General features: G+C 43.4%; 1 protein-coding gene across 1 annotated transcript in view; it reads right to left on the reverse strand.

Moving 5' to 3' along the window:
* Nucleotides 1–13,447, reverse strand: part of DISP3 (dispatched RND transporter family member 3) — a 29,554-nt gene extending 16,107 nt beyond the window's left edge. Inside the window, exons 1-5 of the mRNA XM_047085785.1 lie at nucleotides 12,352–13,447; nucleotides 11,208–11,427; nucleotides 1,710–1,846; nucleotides 701–835; nucleotides 236–396 (exon numbers count right to left, since the gene is read on the reverse strand). Of these exons, the coding sequence (XP_046941741.1) occupies nucleotides 236–396; nucleotides 701–835; nucleotides 1,710–1,846; nucleotides 11,208–11,427; nucleotides 12,352–13,447 (1,749 nt within the window). The remainder of the gene's footprint in view (nucleotides 1–235; nucleotides 397–700; nucleotides 836–1,709; nucleotides 1,847–11,207; nucleotides 11,428–12,351) is intronic.
* Nucleotides 13,448–14,302: the final 855 nt, after the last annotated feature.

Genomic DNA, 14,302 nt, shown 5'->3' on the forward strand with positions numbered 1-14,302 from the left:
TGAAAACTAAATGTGGAAGAGCTTTGGAAATTGCCACATACCCTTCAGGGCAGAGGTTGGATGACTACCATTTGTTAAGTTCTGGTAATGGTGACTAGTAGCCAGAATGGTGTCTAGGGACATGGCAAGTGCCTTGAGGCAAAAGCTATTGTGGGGCATGTGGGAGGAGCAGAGTCCAGGGCTCCTGGGGCGGGGGAAGGAGGAGGCGGGGCCAGGGACAAAGGCAGTCTCGCACCTGGGAGAAGACATTAGCTGCATAGGCAGCGGCCGTGGTCAGGGAGGTGAAGAAGGTGGCCTTGCCTGCTGTCTGGATGGTGTGGATCATCCGCAGCTGTGGGTCTTCCAGGTGGGTGGCCTGGCGGTAGGTGTTGATGAATACAAAGACATCGTCCACACCTATGGGAGGGAGTCCCAGGCCAGCAGGGGCAGGCTCAGGATCATTTTGCTATATCCAGAATCAGGCCCAAGCTGGGCCTAGCTCAATCCTGAGTCTGCCCCAAGAGGTCAGGCTTCAGGGGAGTCCTGCTTCTCAGTCTGGAGTTTGGAAAGACCCATCCAACTTTGGCTCTACCCACTCGAAATCCAAGCCCTGCCCTCCATTCTCCCTGCCCTCCCCAGCCCCCGTCTCCAGAACGAGGCCCCTGTTTCCAAATCTTGGCCTCCTTTCCACCTTTCCCACCATGCCACAGAAGCAACTCACCAATGCCCACTATCACAAAAGCAGCCACCCCGTTGAGGATGCCCAGGTACTGGATTCCAAAGACCACATGGTACAGGAAGAGAGCCACCAAGCAGCTGAGGCCGATGCTGGCAATCCCGAAAAAGGACAGGAACACTGGGCAGGGCAAGAGGGGATACAGTGGGAGGATCCAGCAGGACACACACCCTTCAGGGACACAGCTGGGTCCTGTGGTAGCCCTGCACTACCCTGGGTGTGCCCTGCACAGTTCTCACGCCCAGAAAGAAGGGGCCAGGCAGGAGCCCGAGTGGCAGAGGAAGCCATCTGAGTAGGTGGTTCATAGGCCCTCATCTTTGCAGAACCTACCTCAATCACTAGTAGGGAATTATTATATGTTTAACATCTGTCACCCCAGTAGACTAGAGGTTCCGTGGGGGTAGGAAATGCGTTTGTGATGTTCACCACTGTATCCCTGGCATCTCAGAGCATCTGACACATAGTTGGTGTCCAATTAATATTTGTTACATGGACGAATGAGTGTCTTTTCCCTTTGTGAAGGTATTACTAATCTGTTGTTCACCTGGGCAATAGAGAGTACCCACTGTATATGCAGTGAGAGGCAGCCAGGGTACATGGAAAGATGATGCTATTAAAGTGACCTTGGGGACAGAAGGGCAGCTGCACTGGGACTGTAAAACAGGCTACAGAATAATCCATAAAGAAGGGCCCAGTACTCCAGACTCCCCAAAACCAAATTTTTAGCAAGAGAACGATGGTCAAAGGGCAAAAGGTTAACCACGTGAGGTCCCAGGGGCAGGGGCCCTCAGGTATGGCCCAAACTGCCTCTGGACCTCAGTCCACCTGCCTGGGGTTGGAAGGTGATTTCTGAGCACCCTTCCCCAGAATCCTTTGACACAATGGATTTGAGATGATTTCTAGAATTCTGGAGAAGGCAGGCTTTGGCCGGACAGGAGCACACAGGAAGGAGAGAAAGGGGCTGGCTCCTGCTGGGCCTTCCAAGGAGGCCTACCTGAGCAGGAGGTGAGAATGTAGACGAGGGCAGCGATACAACTGCTGCTGATGAAGGCCAGGAGCATGTCATTGTTGAAGGTTCTGCGCACCTCGTAATCAAAGAGGTCTGTCCCCCCATACAGAACCTGGACTTTGCTGGAAGGGGAGAGGAAAGACAGAAGTGGGTTGTACTGTTGATACTTGGAAGAGGAGCAGGAGCTACCCACCTCCACAGGGCTCTTTACCTTGGCTCCATGTTAAATCACCTGGGGGCTTCCAAAACTCCTGATGCCCAGGCTGTACTCTAGACAAATTAAACCAGAATTTCTGGGGTGCGGCTGAGTCATCAGTATTTAAAAATCTCCCAGGTGATTCAAACGTACAGTCAAGGTTGCGACCCTGCTCAACACAGATAATAATCAATTATAGTCAAATACTACATCATCTCCCAATTCTCAATTATTCACTGCAAAATTCTAAATTCAAACCAGCTTCCACTTATGCAGTTTTACACTGCTATTCAGTGTGCAGTTAACACAAGCTATTCTTCATAATAACAAAAATGTTAACTGGGCTGGTCAAGTAGAGTTTTAAAATACAAACAGGAGTGATATCTGCTTCTGGACACGATGCAGTGATAAGATGAAATCTAGATTTACCCTCCCCATAAAACTAACAAAAAAATAAGAGAAACTATATAAAACAAGAATCTGGACATGAGACAACACAGGATGATGATTCCTGAGAGATGAGAGGCAAAATGGGCCCTATGGTTATCCTGACTAACGGCCTTGAGAGTTGCTGGGTCTCAGTGTAACCTTATACATGGGTTATGGGGCTCCCCAAAGGAGGCTGAAATTTTTCCAAGCTTGATGGAAAACTATAAACCCACTGATTTAAGAAGCTCGAGCAACAAACTCCAAGTACAAAAAAAAAAAAAAAAGAAATGAAATGACAACAATGCACATCATAAACAAATTTTTTCAAAACTAGTGACCAAAAGAAAGTCTTAAAAGCAGCCCGAGGAAAAAGGTGCATCACATACAGAAGGACAAAAATAAGAGAGACTTCTCATCAGAAACAAGTGCTAGTGAGACAATAATGGAGCAGCATCTTTTACCTATTGGGAAAAACATTGACCCAGAATTCTATACCCAGCAAAAATATACTTCAAAAGCAAAGGCAAAATAAAGACTTTTTCATTTTTTATTTTATTTTAATTTTAAAGTTTATTTATCTTGAGAGAGACAGAGACAGCATGAGCAGAAGAGGGGCAGAAAGAGTGAGGAAGAATCCCAAGCCTGATGTGGGGCTTGAACTCATGAAACCATGAGACCATGACCTAAGCTGAAACCAAGAGTTGGCCACTTAACCAACTGAGCCACCCAGGCGCCCCAGTAATACATGAAAGCAGAAGGAATTAATCTCCAGGATCCCTGTACTATAAGAGATGTTAAAGTAAATCCTTCAGGTACAAAGAGAATAACAGATGGAAATATGGATCTATACAAAGGAATAAAATGGATTAAAAATGGTAATGACATGAACAAATATAAAATATTTTCTTATTGCTTATTTAAGTTTCTTTATAAGATAATTGACCACTTGAGCAAAAATAATAATGTAGTGTGGTGTTGATAACACACATGAAAATAAAATACATGAGAACAATACATAGAGGCTGGGAGGAAAGAAATGGTAGCATACTACTGGAAGTGTCTTACACTATACACAAAGTGGTAAAACATCATCTGAAGGTAGCCTGTGATAATCTAAGATTATATACTATAAACCCTAAGCAACCATTAAAATAAATAAAAAGTTATAGCTAAAAGACTAACAAATGAGGGGCACCTGGGTGGCTCAGTCAGTTAAGTGTCCTACTTCGACTCAGGTCATGATCTCGTGGTTCATGAGTTTGAGCCCTGCATCAGGCTCTGTGCTGACAGCTCAGAGCTTTGAGCCTGCTTCAGATTCTGTGTCTTCCTACCTCTTTGCCCTTCCTCTGCTTGCTCTCTGTCTCTCAAAAATAATTAAATGTTAAAAAAACTTTAAAAAAAGACTAACAAAGGAAATAAAACATAATAATAAAAAAACATGGAATCAGTCCAGAAGAAGGCAAAAGAAAAGGGGAACAAAGATAGACTTAAGTCTAGCCATATTAATAACTGCATTACCTATAAATGGTCTAAACACCCCAATTAAAAGGCAGAGACAGACTAGATTTAAAAAAAAGCAAGACCTAGAAGCTTACAAGAAACCCACTTTAAGTATAGAAACAAATAGGTTAAAATATTTAAAAAAGAAAAATATATGACATGCTAACTGAAATCAAAAGGAAGCTGGAATGGTTATATTAATAACAAATGAAATAAATTTCAGAGCGAAGAATATTACTAGGGATAAAGAAGACAATTTCAAAATGATAAAGCGTTTGATTCATCAAGACAACACAATCAACCAACTTGACCTGACAGGTATTTATTAAACACCCCACTCATCAACAGCAGAATATGTATTCTTTTTAAGTGCACAAGGGAACATTTAGTAAGACAGACCACAATCTGGACCATAAAACAAGACTCACTAAATTTAAAAGGACTGAAGTCATACAAAGTATGTTCTCTGACCACAAATGAATTAAATTAAAATTCAGCCACAAAATGGTATCTGGAAAATTCCCAAATATTTGGAAACTAAATAACATACTTTTAAATAACACACAGGTCAAAAAAGAGATCAAAGGGGAAATAGAAAGTATTTTGAATTGAATGAAAATGAAAACACAACATGTGAAAATCTGTGGGATATGCTAAAACAGTACCAAAAGGGAATTTATAGCAATAAATGCCTGTATTGGAGAAGAAGAAACATTTCAAGTTAATGGCCTCAGCTTCCACTTCAAAAAAGTAGAACAAGATAAAAATTACATGTAAAGTAGGCAGACAAAAGGAAATAACAAAGATCAGAGAAGCTAATGAAATACAAAACAAAACCAATAGAAAAAAAAAATCAGAGAAATCTAAAGCTAGTTCTTTGAGAAGATTAAAAAAAATTTGATAAACCTCTAGTCAGAATGATCATGAAAAAAGAGAAAATACACAAGAAAGATGTGACATCACTAGTTTTATAGATATTTAAAAGATAGTAAAGGAATATTATGAACCACTTCCTACCAACAAATTTGACAACTTAAATGAAATGGACAGACTTAATGTTAGACTCAAAACTACCAAAGCTCATGCAGGAAGCAATAGATAACTTTAATAGCCCTATCTATGTATATTAAAAAATTCTTCCCATAAAGAAAATTTCAGGCCCAGACAGTTTTATTGATGAATCCTATCACATATTTAAGGAAGAAAGAATACTAGTTCTATGCAAACTCTCCAGAAAACTAAAGAGAAGAGAATACTTTCCAACTCATTCTATAATAGCAGAATTACCCTGATACCAAAATAGGACAAATACATTACAAAGAAACTACAGCCCAATATCTATGTTGAACATATTGTGCCCATGAACACAAAATACAAACAGAATACAAAATACAAAATAGAATCTAACACTATATAAAAAAGAAACTATATCATGACCAAGAGCTGGGGGGGGGGGGGCTTGGGTTGCCCCAGGAATGTAAGGTTGGCTTAACATTAAAAACTCAATCAATGTTATTCACTACATTAAACTAAAAAAGAAAAATTGTATGATCTCTCTTTAGACACAGAAAAAACATTTGAAAAAATTCAACATTCATTATTGATTAAAAAAAAAAAAGCTACCAGCAAATTAGGGATAGAGGGAGCCTTTTTAACCTGATTAAGGATATCTACAAAAACCCTACATACTTTTGATTAGGAATAAGACAAGAATGTCCTCTCTCATTACTTTTATTCAACCTTATACTGGAGGTTCTAGCTAGTGCAATCAGCCAAGAAAGAAAAATAAAAGGCATCTAACTTGGAAAGGAAGAAGTAAAACTGTTTTTATTAGCAGAAGATATAATTAACTATGTAAAAAATCTAATGTAATTTACCAAAAAACTTCTAGAACTACTAAGGGAGATTAGCAAGGTTACAGGATACAAAATCAATTATATTACTATATACTAGTAATGAGCAATTGAAAATTAAAATTAAGAAAATAATACCATTTACAACAGCATAAAAACATGAAATAGGGATACATCTGACAAAAGATGTATATACTACATTCATGGGTAAGAAGACTCCATATTGTTAAGATGTCAGTTCTCAAGTTGATTTATGGATTCAGCACAACCATAATCAAGATCCCAGCAGACATTTCTTTTTCCTGGAGAAACAGACAAGTGAATTCTAAAATTCAAATAGAAATGCAAAGGACCTAAAATAACTAAAATAACTGTAAAAAAGAATAAAGTTGGGAGGCTTAACAGATATAGTATAAAGACAAGATATGGTATAAAGCTATCATAATTAAGGCAGTGTGGTACTCATGTGCAAATAAAGAAACAGATTTATGGAACAGAACAGAGTCCAGAAATTAACTTATATATCTATGAACAATAGATTTTTGTCCTAGGTGCAAAGGCAATCTTTGTTGAAGGAATAATCCTTTTGACAGGTGATGTTTGAACAATTGGATATCTGTATAAAAATATGTGGCATCTTGGGGTGCCTGAGTGGCTCAGTTGGTTAAGCAACTGACTTCAGCTCAGGTCATGATTTCACGGTTTGTGAGTTCGAGCCCCGTGTTGGGCTCTGTGCTGACAGCTCAGAGCGTGGAGCTCACTTCGGATTCTGTGTCTCCCTCTGTCTGCCCCTCCCTTTCTTGTGCTCTGTCTCTCACTCTGTCTCAAAAATAAATAAATGTTTAAAAAAATTTTAAAAATGTGGCATCTCCATACACTGGGTTACTGCTCAGCATCTAAAAATAATAAACTATCAATGCCTGCAATAACATGGATAGAACTTAATGTAATTAGGCTGAAAGGGGTCAACCAAAAGAGTGTATACTATATGATGCCATGGATATAAAATTCTAGAAAATGAAAACCAGTATGTAGTAATAGAAAACAAAAAGTGGTACCTGGGGTAGGGGTGGAGAGGCAAGAAGAGGCAGGATGGACTCATTAGCCAGGGGACATGAGGAAACTTTTGGGGGTGATGGATATGTTCACTATCTTGATTATGGTGAAGGTTTCATGGTATATACATGTGTCAAAACTAATCAAACTGTAAACTTTAAGTATGTGCAGTTGGTTGTATGTCAATTACATCTCAATAAAGCTGTTTTTAAAAACAAACAGAACACTTAAAAGTAAAATAGAAAAGATCTCTGAATTATCTACTTTTTAAGTTATATAGATCAATTGATCTTTCATTAGAGTAGACAACTGAAAATTCAAGCAATTTTTTTAATGTTTATTTGTTTTTGAGAGAGAGAGAGAGAGAGAGAGAGTGAGAGTGCACAACTGGAAGAGGGGCAGATAGAGAGGGAGACAGAGGATCTGCAGCAGATCTGTGCTGACAGCAGAGTGCCTGATGCAGGGCTTGAACTCATGAACCATGAGATCATGACCTGACTCCAAGTTGGACTCTTAACCGACTGAGCTACTCAGGAGCCCCAAGCAATTGTTATTCATTCACTCATTCATTCGTACAGCATTTATAGAGTGCCTTCTAAGTTCCAGGTCCTATTTTAGTTGCTGGCTATAAAAAGACACAGGCCCCAATTTTCACTCTCAGGTATAAAGGAATAGTTCATGGAAGACAAGTATTCCTGCCAAGAACTACTAAAAAGATAAAATTCAGAAATCATCTGTTTGATGACAGTAGAAGGTTCCTGAAGTAATGAGAAGTAGAGGGACTCCAGAAAGATTCCATAAAGGGAAGAACCTAGGAAAGGTAAGCTGTTCTTCTACAGCTATTTTCACCCTGGAGGCATCTGCTGATTCTGAACACAGGCAGAAAGATATGAAAATCGAGGCTAGGAGTCAGATGAACTAGCAGAGTTTCCCCTCAGCACTTTGGTTAAATACTGGAGCTGCATGAAGCATTAGGCTAGAAACCTAAGCAGAAAGCTTCTTTAAAAATGTGGCATGGAGTTTCTGTTGGTTTTTTGTGTGTGTGTGTGTTTGTAGTTTTGAGAAACAAAGATTAGAGTTTGGAACTTGTTAGGGGAAAGAGTTCTGCAGAATACACCAGACTCCCAGTAGAAAGTCCTAGAGAACCAAGGGCAAACAAGGGGCAGACTGAGACTTTCCAGGGCTGCAAAACAGCCTTGACTCAACAAAATGGTTGGTTAAGGTGATCAGTCACAACTCTGTCTGCCTAGTGGAAGGAATGATAGACTTTCTGTGCAGGAAATAATATCACCTGGACCTCTTTGTTTTTTTATACATAATGTTTATCACTCAATAAAAATTACCAGGCATACTCATAGGCACGACCGCATGACCAAAAACCAAGTGAAAGAACAGACTACAGAAACAAATCCACAGCTTATCCCTATGTTGAAAGTCAGCTGATAAGGACTTTAAAATAATGATAATTTAAAAAATAATAATAATATGTTTAAGGACAGAGAGGATACTATGGACAAAATAAATAAAATGATGAATTTCACCAGGGATTTAGATAAATAACAAAGAATCAAATGGAAATTCTCCACAGAAAAACATACCATTAAAATGTCAACAGACATTAAGTGGCAGATTAAATATAACAAAAGACTGGATCAGTGAACTAGAACATCTAAAACACAGAAAGAAACGAAACATAGAAAGTAACAAAAACCAAAACATAGAAATAAAAAATAAAAAACCTAGAAAATATCCCTGAAAACACATGGGACTCAGTGAAAAAAAAATCTAACATTTGTGTAATCAGAATCTTAAAAGGAAAAGAAACATAGAATGAGGTAGAAGCAATATTTGAAGCAGTAATAGCCAGGAAAACTCCCCAAACTGATGAAAGTTATCAATCTACAGATTCAAGAAGTTCTGTGCACCCCAAGCAGAACAAATTCAAGGAAAACTACACCTACATAACTCATGGTAAGACTGGTGAAGCCAAGGAGAAAAATCTAAATGCAGCCAGAGGAAAAAAAAGACAATTTTTCCAAGGAACAACAAAAATATTTACAGCTGACTTTTCCACAGGAATGATGGAAGTCAGAACACAATGGATTGACAGCTCTAAAGTACTAAAAGAAAATAACTACCAACTTATAATTCTATACCAGCAGAAATATACTTCAAAAATGAAAGTAAAATAAAGATGTTTTCTAGGCAAAAACACAGAATTTATCCTCAGCAAATATGCACTTAAAAAACTATTAAGAAGAGGTCTACAGACACAAGGAAAATGATTCTAGGGGGAAACATGAAATTGTAGAAAGTAATGAAGAGCAACAGGAAAAGTAAATATGTGAATAAATATAAATGAGTACTGACTTAGTAAAATAATAATGTGATATCATGCGGGGCTTCAATGTATATAGAATTAAAATGCATGCAACAAAATGCAAAAGGCTAAAGGGTATAAAAGCAGTGAACATGTTCTAAGATTCTAATATTATCAGAGATGTAGCGAAAGTGATCATTTGTATTATTCTGTAGTTAAGTCAAGGTGCATGTTGCCATCTCTTGGGTAACCAGTCATAAAGTAGTAAAAAGATCCAATTATTCCAAAAGAAGATACTAAAGTCTATAGGGACTCTGCTTTTCATTGCTCCTATGAAGCTCTAGGGTGATGGGAAGGGGAAGAGAGGCTTTTTTACCCAGGCAGAGGTTTTGTCTTAACAGCTGAACATATTACACAGTGGTAGTTTTTGGTATTTGAACCCTAAAGATCCTCCTGCAGGCAGCCCCTCCCAGTTTCCCACCCTAGCCAAGTACCTTTCTCTGGAACACCTCTATTTGTTCATCCACCCCCACCCACCCACTCATTCATGCCCAAGATAAATTCCTACTGAGGGGTTCCTGGCACTGTCCTAGGGACTAGGCCTATAGAAAGAAGCCAGGAACAATCCCAGCCCGCAACAAACTCACACTCTCTTGAAACATAATGAAACTAGACCTTCCTCAAACTTTAACATGCAGACAAGTCATCTATGATCCTGTAGGTCCAAGAAAGGCCTGGAGATTCTGCATTTATAACAACCCCCCAGGTGAAACAGACGCTGCTGATCTGAGGAATGCACTTTGAGTGACAAGGAATTAAACAGCTAAAATACAGACTGACAACTGCCATGATGAAATTGTAGCTCAGAGAGGTGAAAGAGCTCATGGAAACTCCCAAGTGGACTAAGTCACTGGTATGTGACCTTAGACATATCTAACTCCAAAGCTCACGTATGCTCTTTCGTTCCTCCTCTAGTGAGAAGGAAGGGCATGGTGGAAGGGGGGTGGAGTGGGCTTTCAATCCAGCTTCAGGGAAAAACTGCCCAGGCTGGATCTTAGTGGATGAGCAGGGGTTTGTTTAGCAAAGAAGCAGGGCCAGGAGAAGGTTCCTAGTGCAGCGACTGGCATAAAAACAAAAGGGGTAAGGGCTCTGGATTGGAAAGGTTGGCTTTTAGTGCCAATCCCACCACTTATAGGCTTTATAATTTGGACAACTCACTTAATAGGGCTGTGCCTCGATTTCCTCAACCATAAGATGGAGATGATCATAATAGCACCTGCCTCATTGGGTCGGTGTTGAGAATTAAATGAGATGGTGTGTATAAGGGGCTTATACCAGCACTGTCCCACATAAATGTTGGTTCTGATTATCATAGTTGTTGCTCAATGCAATGGATGAGTAATGGAAGGAACAAGGGTATTTCAGGCAGAATGATTCATTTGCCTGGAGCTGGCCTGTCAGGGTAGGGGACTGAGAGGCATCACAGTTATTGCCCATCAGGACTGATAGATGAACTATTTAATGCCCTTTCTGGGTGAGGAAGGGCCTACGTGTATTTTTAGACACATAGCCCAAGGTTTGGAGGACAACCAAAGCACCCACTACCTGAGAGCACCTTCACATCTCTTGGCTCACCTCCTCCTAATGCCTCCAGAAGGTATCGGGACTCATCATCCCCATTCTACAAGTAGGGAAACTGAGGCCCAGAGAAGTAGAGGCATATTTTCCAACTCTCTCTCTGGGTAGAGGAGGCAGACAGGCCAATACTCCCTGGTCAGTACTCTTTCCAGAAAGCCCTGTAGGCACCATCTCAGGAGAAAAATCAATATCCAAGACTTCTTAGGCAAAAGCCCTGGGATTTCCTACCTCCTCCAAAAGCTTTCATGTTCACTAACCATCAGCACTGATCAAGAAAAGGGGCTTTTTGAGCTGTCAGAGTGACAGTGAGGATGTATCTGGCTCTGCCCCTGATTCAGGAAGAAAGACTTCCTAGGGAGAAGGTTCAGGGGAGGTGATCTGGGGTTTATGAGAAAGAAGCACTCGAAAGACAATTTCCTACCCTAACACAGCCCTTTCCTGATATACACAAGGACAAACGGACACTGCGTGCAGCTGGACCTCCTACCTACCTAGTAGACTGCTTGGCCAGCATGGCCACGTAGGTGACCACAAAGCTCTGAAACTTGGCCCGCTGCTCCTCCCAACGATCGTCCACTGAGTAGTAGTTGGGCAGGGGTGCTCCAAAGAGGATCTCGCTGCGCAGTAGGGAGCTCTTGAGGTTTTCTGCGGAGAGGCCCTCGTCCACATACCAGTAGAACTCGGGGTGAGTCATGGCCAGCTCTAGGGAGCCTGCAGGGGCAGGGGTGGTGGCCCAAGGAGCTCAGAGGGCAGCTCCCCACAGCCCTCCATCAACATCATCCTGTCCTCCTTGCTAATCTCACTCCTTTCTAAGGAGGTGGCACTCCCCCTCAGGCTGCCTCCAGCTGTCTCAAATGGAACAGAGCAACGGTTTAAAGAACTCACTGCCCAAGAGCAGCAGTCCCCCAGACCTGCTCAGGCAGCCCCCAATAAATTCACATTTTATTTGCATGTGAACCTCACCTAATTCCAAGGCTCAGTCTTTGCAGCCCTCGAGTTCCATCTTTCCATTACAGTCCCCATTCATCTGCCTGGAATCCTGCCCGTGTGCCCCTTAGAAGGCACACCCAAGCACCCAAGCCCCACCCCACGACCATTCTCTAGCCCACCCCACCTTTCAAGTCTCATCCCTAAATTACTACAAACTAACCCCACCTTGGTCTCCCTTCAACTTGTCTCTCTCCCCTATCTTCTTCTGATTAGATGCCCGGTCCTCTAACCACACCTGGGTTTCCCTCTAACCAACCTCATGCCCAAGCCCTACCCCACCCATTCTTTAACTGGCCAGTTTCCCACAATTCAGGTCTGCACCCAAACCCTCCTTGCCTCTCTCAGATCCCATCTCACATCCTACCCTGCTGCCAGCCCTTCGCTGTATCACCTTCAGGTCACGCCCAGCAGGCAGCTCGAGCCTGAGTCTGCCCACAGCAGAGTCCCACCCCATTCTCCTTCAGGTGTGAGTCCATGGCCAAATTTCCCATGGGTCTCGAAAGTACCTTCTCTCAATCTCATGAAGACCCGCCCTCAGCCTCACTGAGGCCCCGCCCCTTACAAGCCCCACCCACCCAAGGGCTCCACCCCTTACAAGGCCCTCCCCAGCAGGCTGTGTCCCCAGCCACACACAAGTCTGCTCACCCCGGATGTCGGCCAGGTCCTGGCCCATGCCATCATAGTAGATCTTGCCGCCTCTCTCAGTGGGGAAGAAATAGGTCATGAGCGAGCTGGGTGGGGAGCAGTAGGAGTAGGACCCTAGTGGAAGGTCCTTGAGCACCTCATGGGGTTTCCAGCAGAACTCCCGGAAGCCCGGGTGGTCCATGATCTTGCGCTCAATCTCGTGGATTGTGACCAGCCGCTCACTGGTGAAAATGTTGCGCTCTGCGTCGCCACGGGCCAGGAAAATGAGCTCAATGCGCCAGTGCGCATGCGTCTGGGTGTTGGCGCTCACATAAGAACGGGAGTAGTCCCAGCGCGAGGCACCCCTGCGGGCTCGGCTCTGATTGGCCGCAGCCACAGCACGGGGCGGGGTGCTGGGTTGGCACCGTCCATTCTTCTGCATCCCCTGGTTCGTTGGGCCTTCACTCTGGTTGGCTGCCAGATCCACCAGGGTTGGGGCCTCCCGCCGAAGACGCCCACTCCGATTGGCTGCTGGTTTCTGGTCTGCGGAAGTGTCAGGGGATATGCCTGGGCCACGCCTTGGGGCCGCAAAGACTGCCCGTGGGGGCCTGGTGACTGGTCGAGAGCGGTTGCCCAGATGCAGCTGCTGCAGCTGCTCTGAGATGAGGCGCTGGAGCGTCTCAGAAGTGAAGTCAGCCAAGTCGCGCCGGTTGCGCCCCCAGGACCCAAACTGGGACTTAAGCGCCAGCGCGAGGGCATCAAAACGCTGGGAGGCCTCATGGTTGCGGATCTCAAAGGCGTTGTAGGAGATGTCAATGTCCAGCGGCGGGTAGTAGAGGAACATGAAGGCCGACAGGGCCATGGGGATGCTGCAGCCCAGGAAGAGCACCAGCCCTGCACAGCAGGGATTTGTGAAAGCCCAGCCCAGGGTGCTCCAGAAGCCCGAGGCGGGCGGCCGGGAAGGCAAGGTCCAACGCCTCCAGCAACACTGCCCTCCTTTCCCAGCTCGGGGCCCTGGCTTCTGGGCCCTCCTAAAGGCCTCACCGGTTGCTTCCTCCTCTTCCTGCTCCTCCTCTAGCCACACGTCTTGCAGCAAGGGGTCATCCTCCGAGTCCATAGCCTACAGGAGAGGGAGAGGGTCAGCAGGCTAGAGAGAGGGAGAAGACGGTGCCCTGTGGCTGCAGTCGCCCAGCCCTGGGTATTAGACCCGTCCACATATACTGCGATGGAATTGCATCGCGTGGGCATGTAACTCAACTGAACTTCATCACTTGTACACGAAACAAAGAAAAATATGTTACTGGTCCATCACCTCCCCTAACTAGATCTTGGCTTTCGAGGCCACAGGAAAGGGAGAATCACAGCCCGTTTGCAAACAGAAGAGACATTCCTCCCTGTGTAAGGGATACTGGGGCGGGGAGGGGGGGTGGACTCTGACTACACACGATTTCTCAACTTCCCCTTCATGCTTTGATTCTAGAACTCATGGCCAACAGGAGGCGTTACTCCACTGCCATCACTTCTACTTAGAGTTAGCAACTCTAAAGTAGATCTCCCCTATGACCCAGCAATAGCACTGCTAGGAATTTACCCAAGGGATACAGGAGTGCTGATGCATAGGGGCACTTGTACCCCAATGTTTATAGCAGCACTTTCAACAGTGGCCAAATTACGGAAAGAGCTTAAATGTCCATCAACTGACGAATGGATAAAGAAATTGTGGTTTATATACACAATGGAATACTACATGGCAATGAGAAAGAATGAAATCTGGCCTTTTGTAGCAACGTGGATGGAACTGGAGAGTGTGATGCTAAGTGAAATATGTCATACAGAGAAAGACATATACCATATGTTTTCACTCTTATGTGGATCTTAAGAAACTTAACAGAAGACCATGGGGGAGGGGGAGGGGGAAAAAGTTAGAGAAGGAGGGAGGCAAACCATAAGAGACTCTTAAAAACTGAGAATA

The sequence above is a fragment of the Lynx rufus genome, unplaced genomic scaffold (genome assembly GCF_022079265.1).
Source record: "Lynx rufus isolate CCGP_SWC_20201006 ecotype Redwood Valley unplaced genomic scaffold, mLynRuf1.p SCAF_2, whole genome shotgun sequence".
Classification (NCBI taxonomy): domain Eukaryota; kingdom Metazoa; phylum Chordata; class Mammalia; order Carnivora; family Felidae; genus Lynx; species Lynx rufus.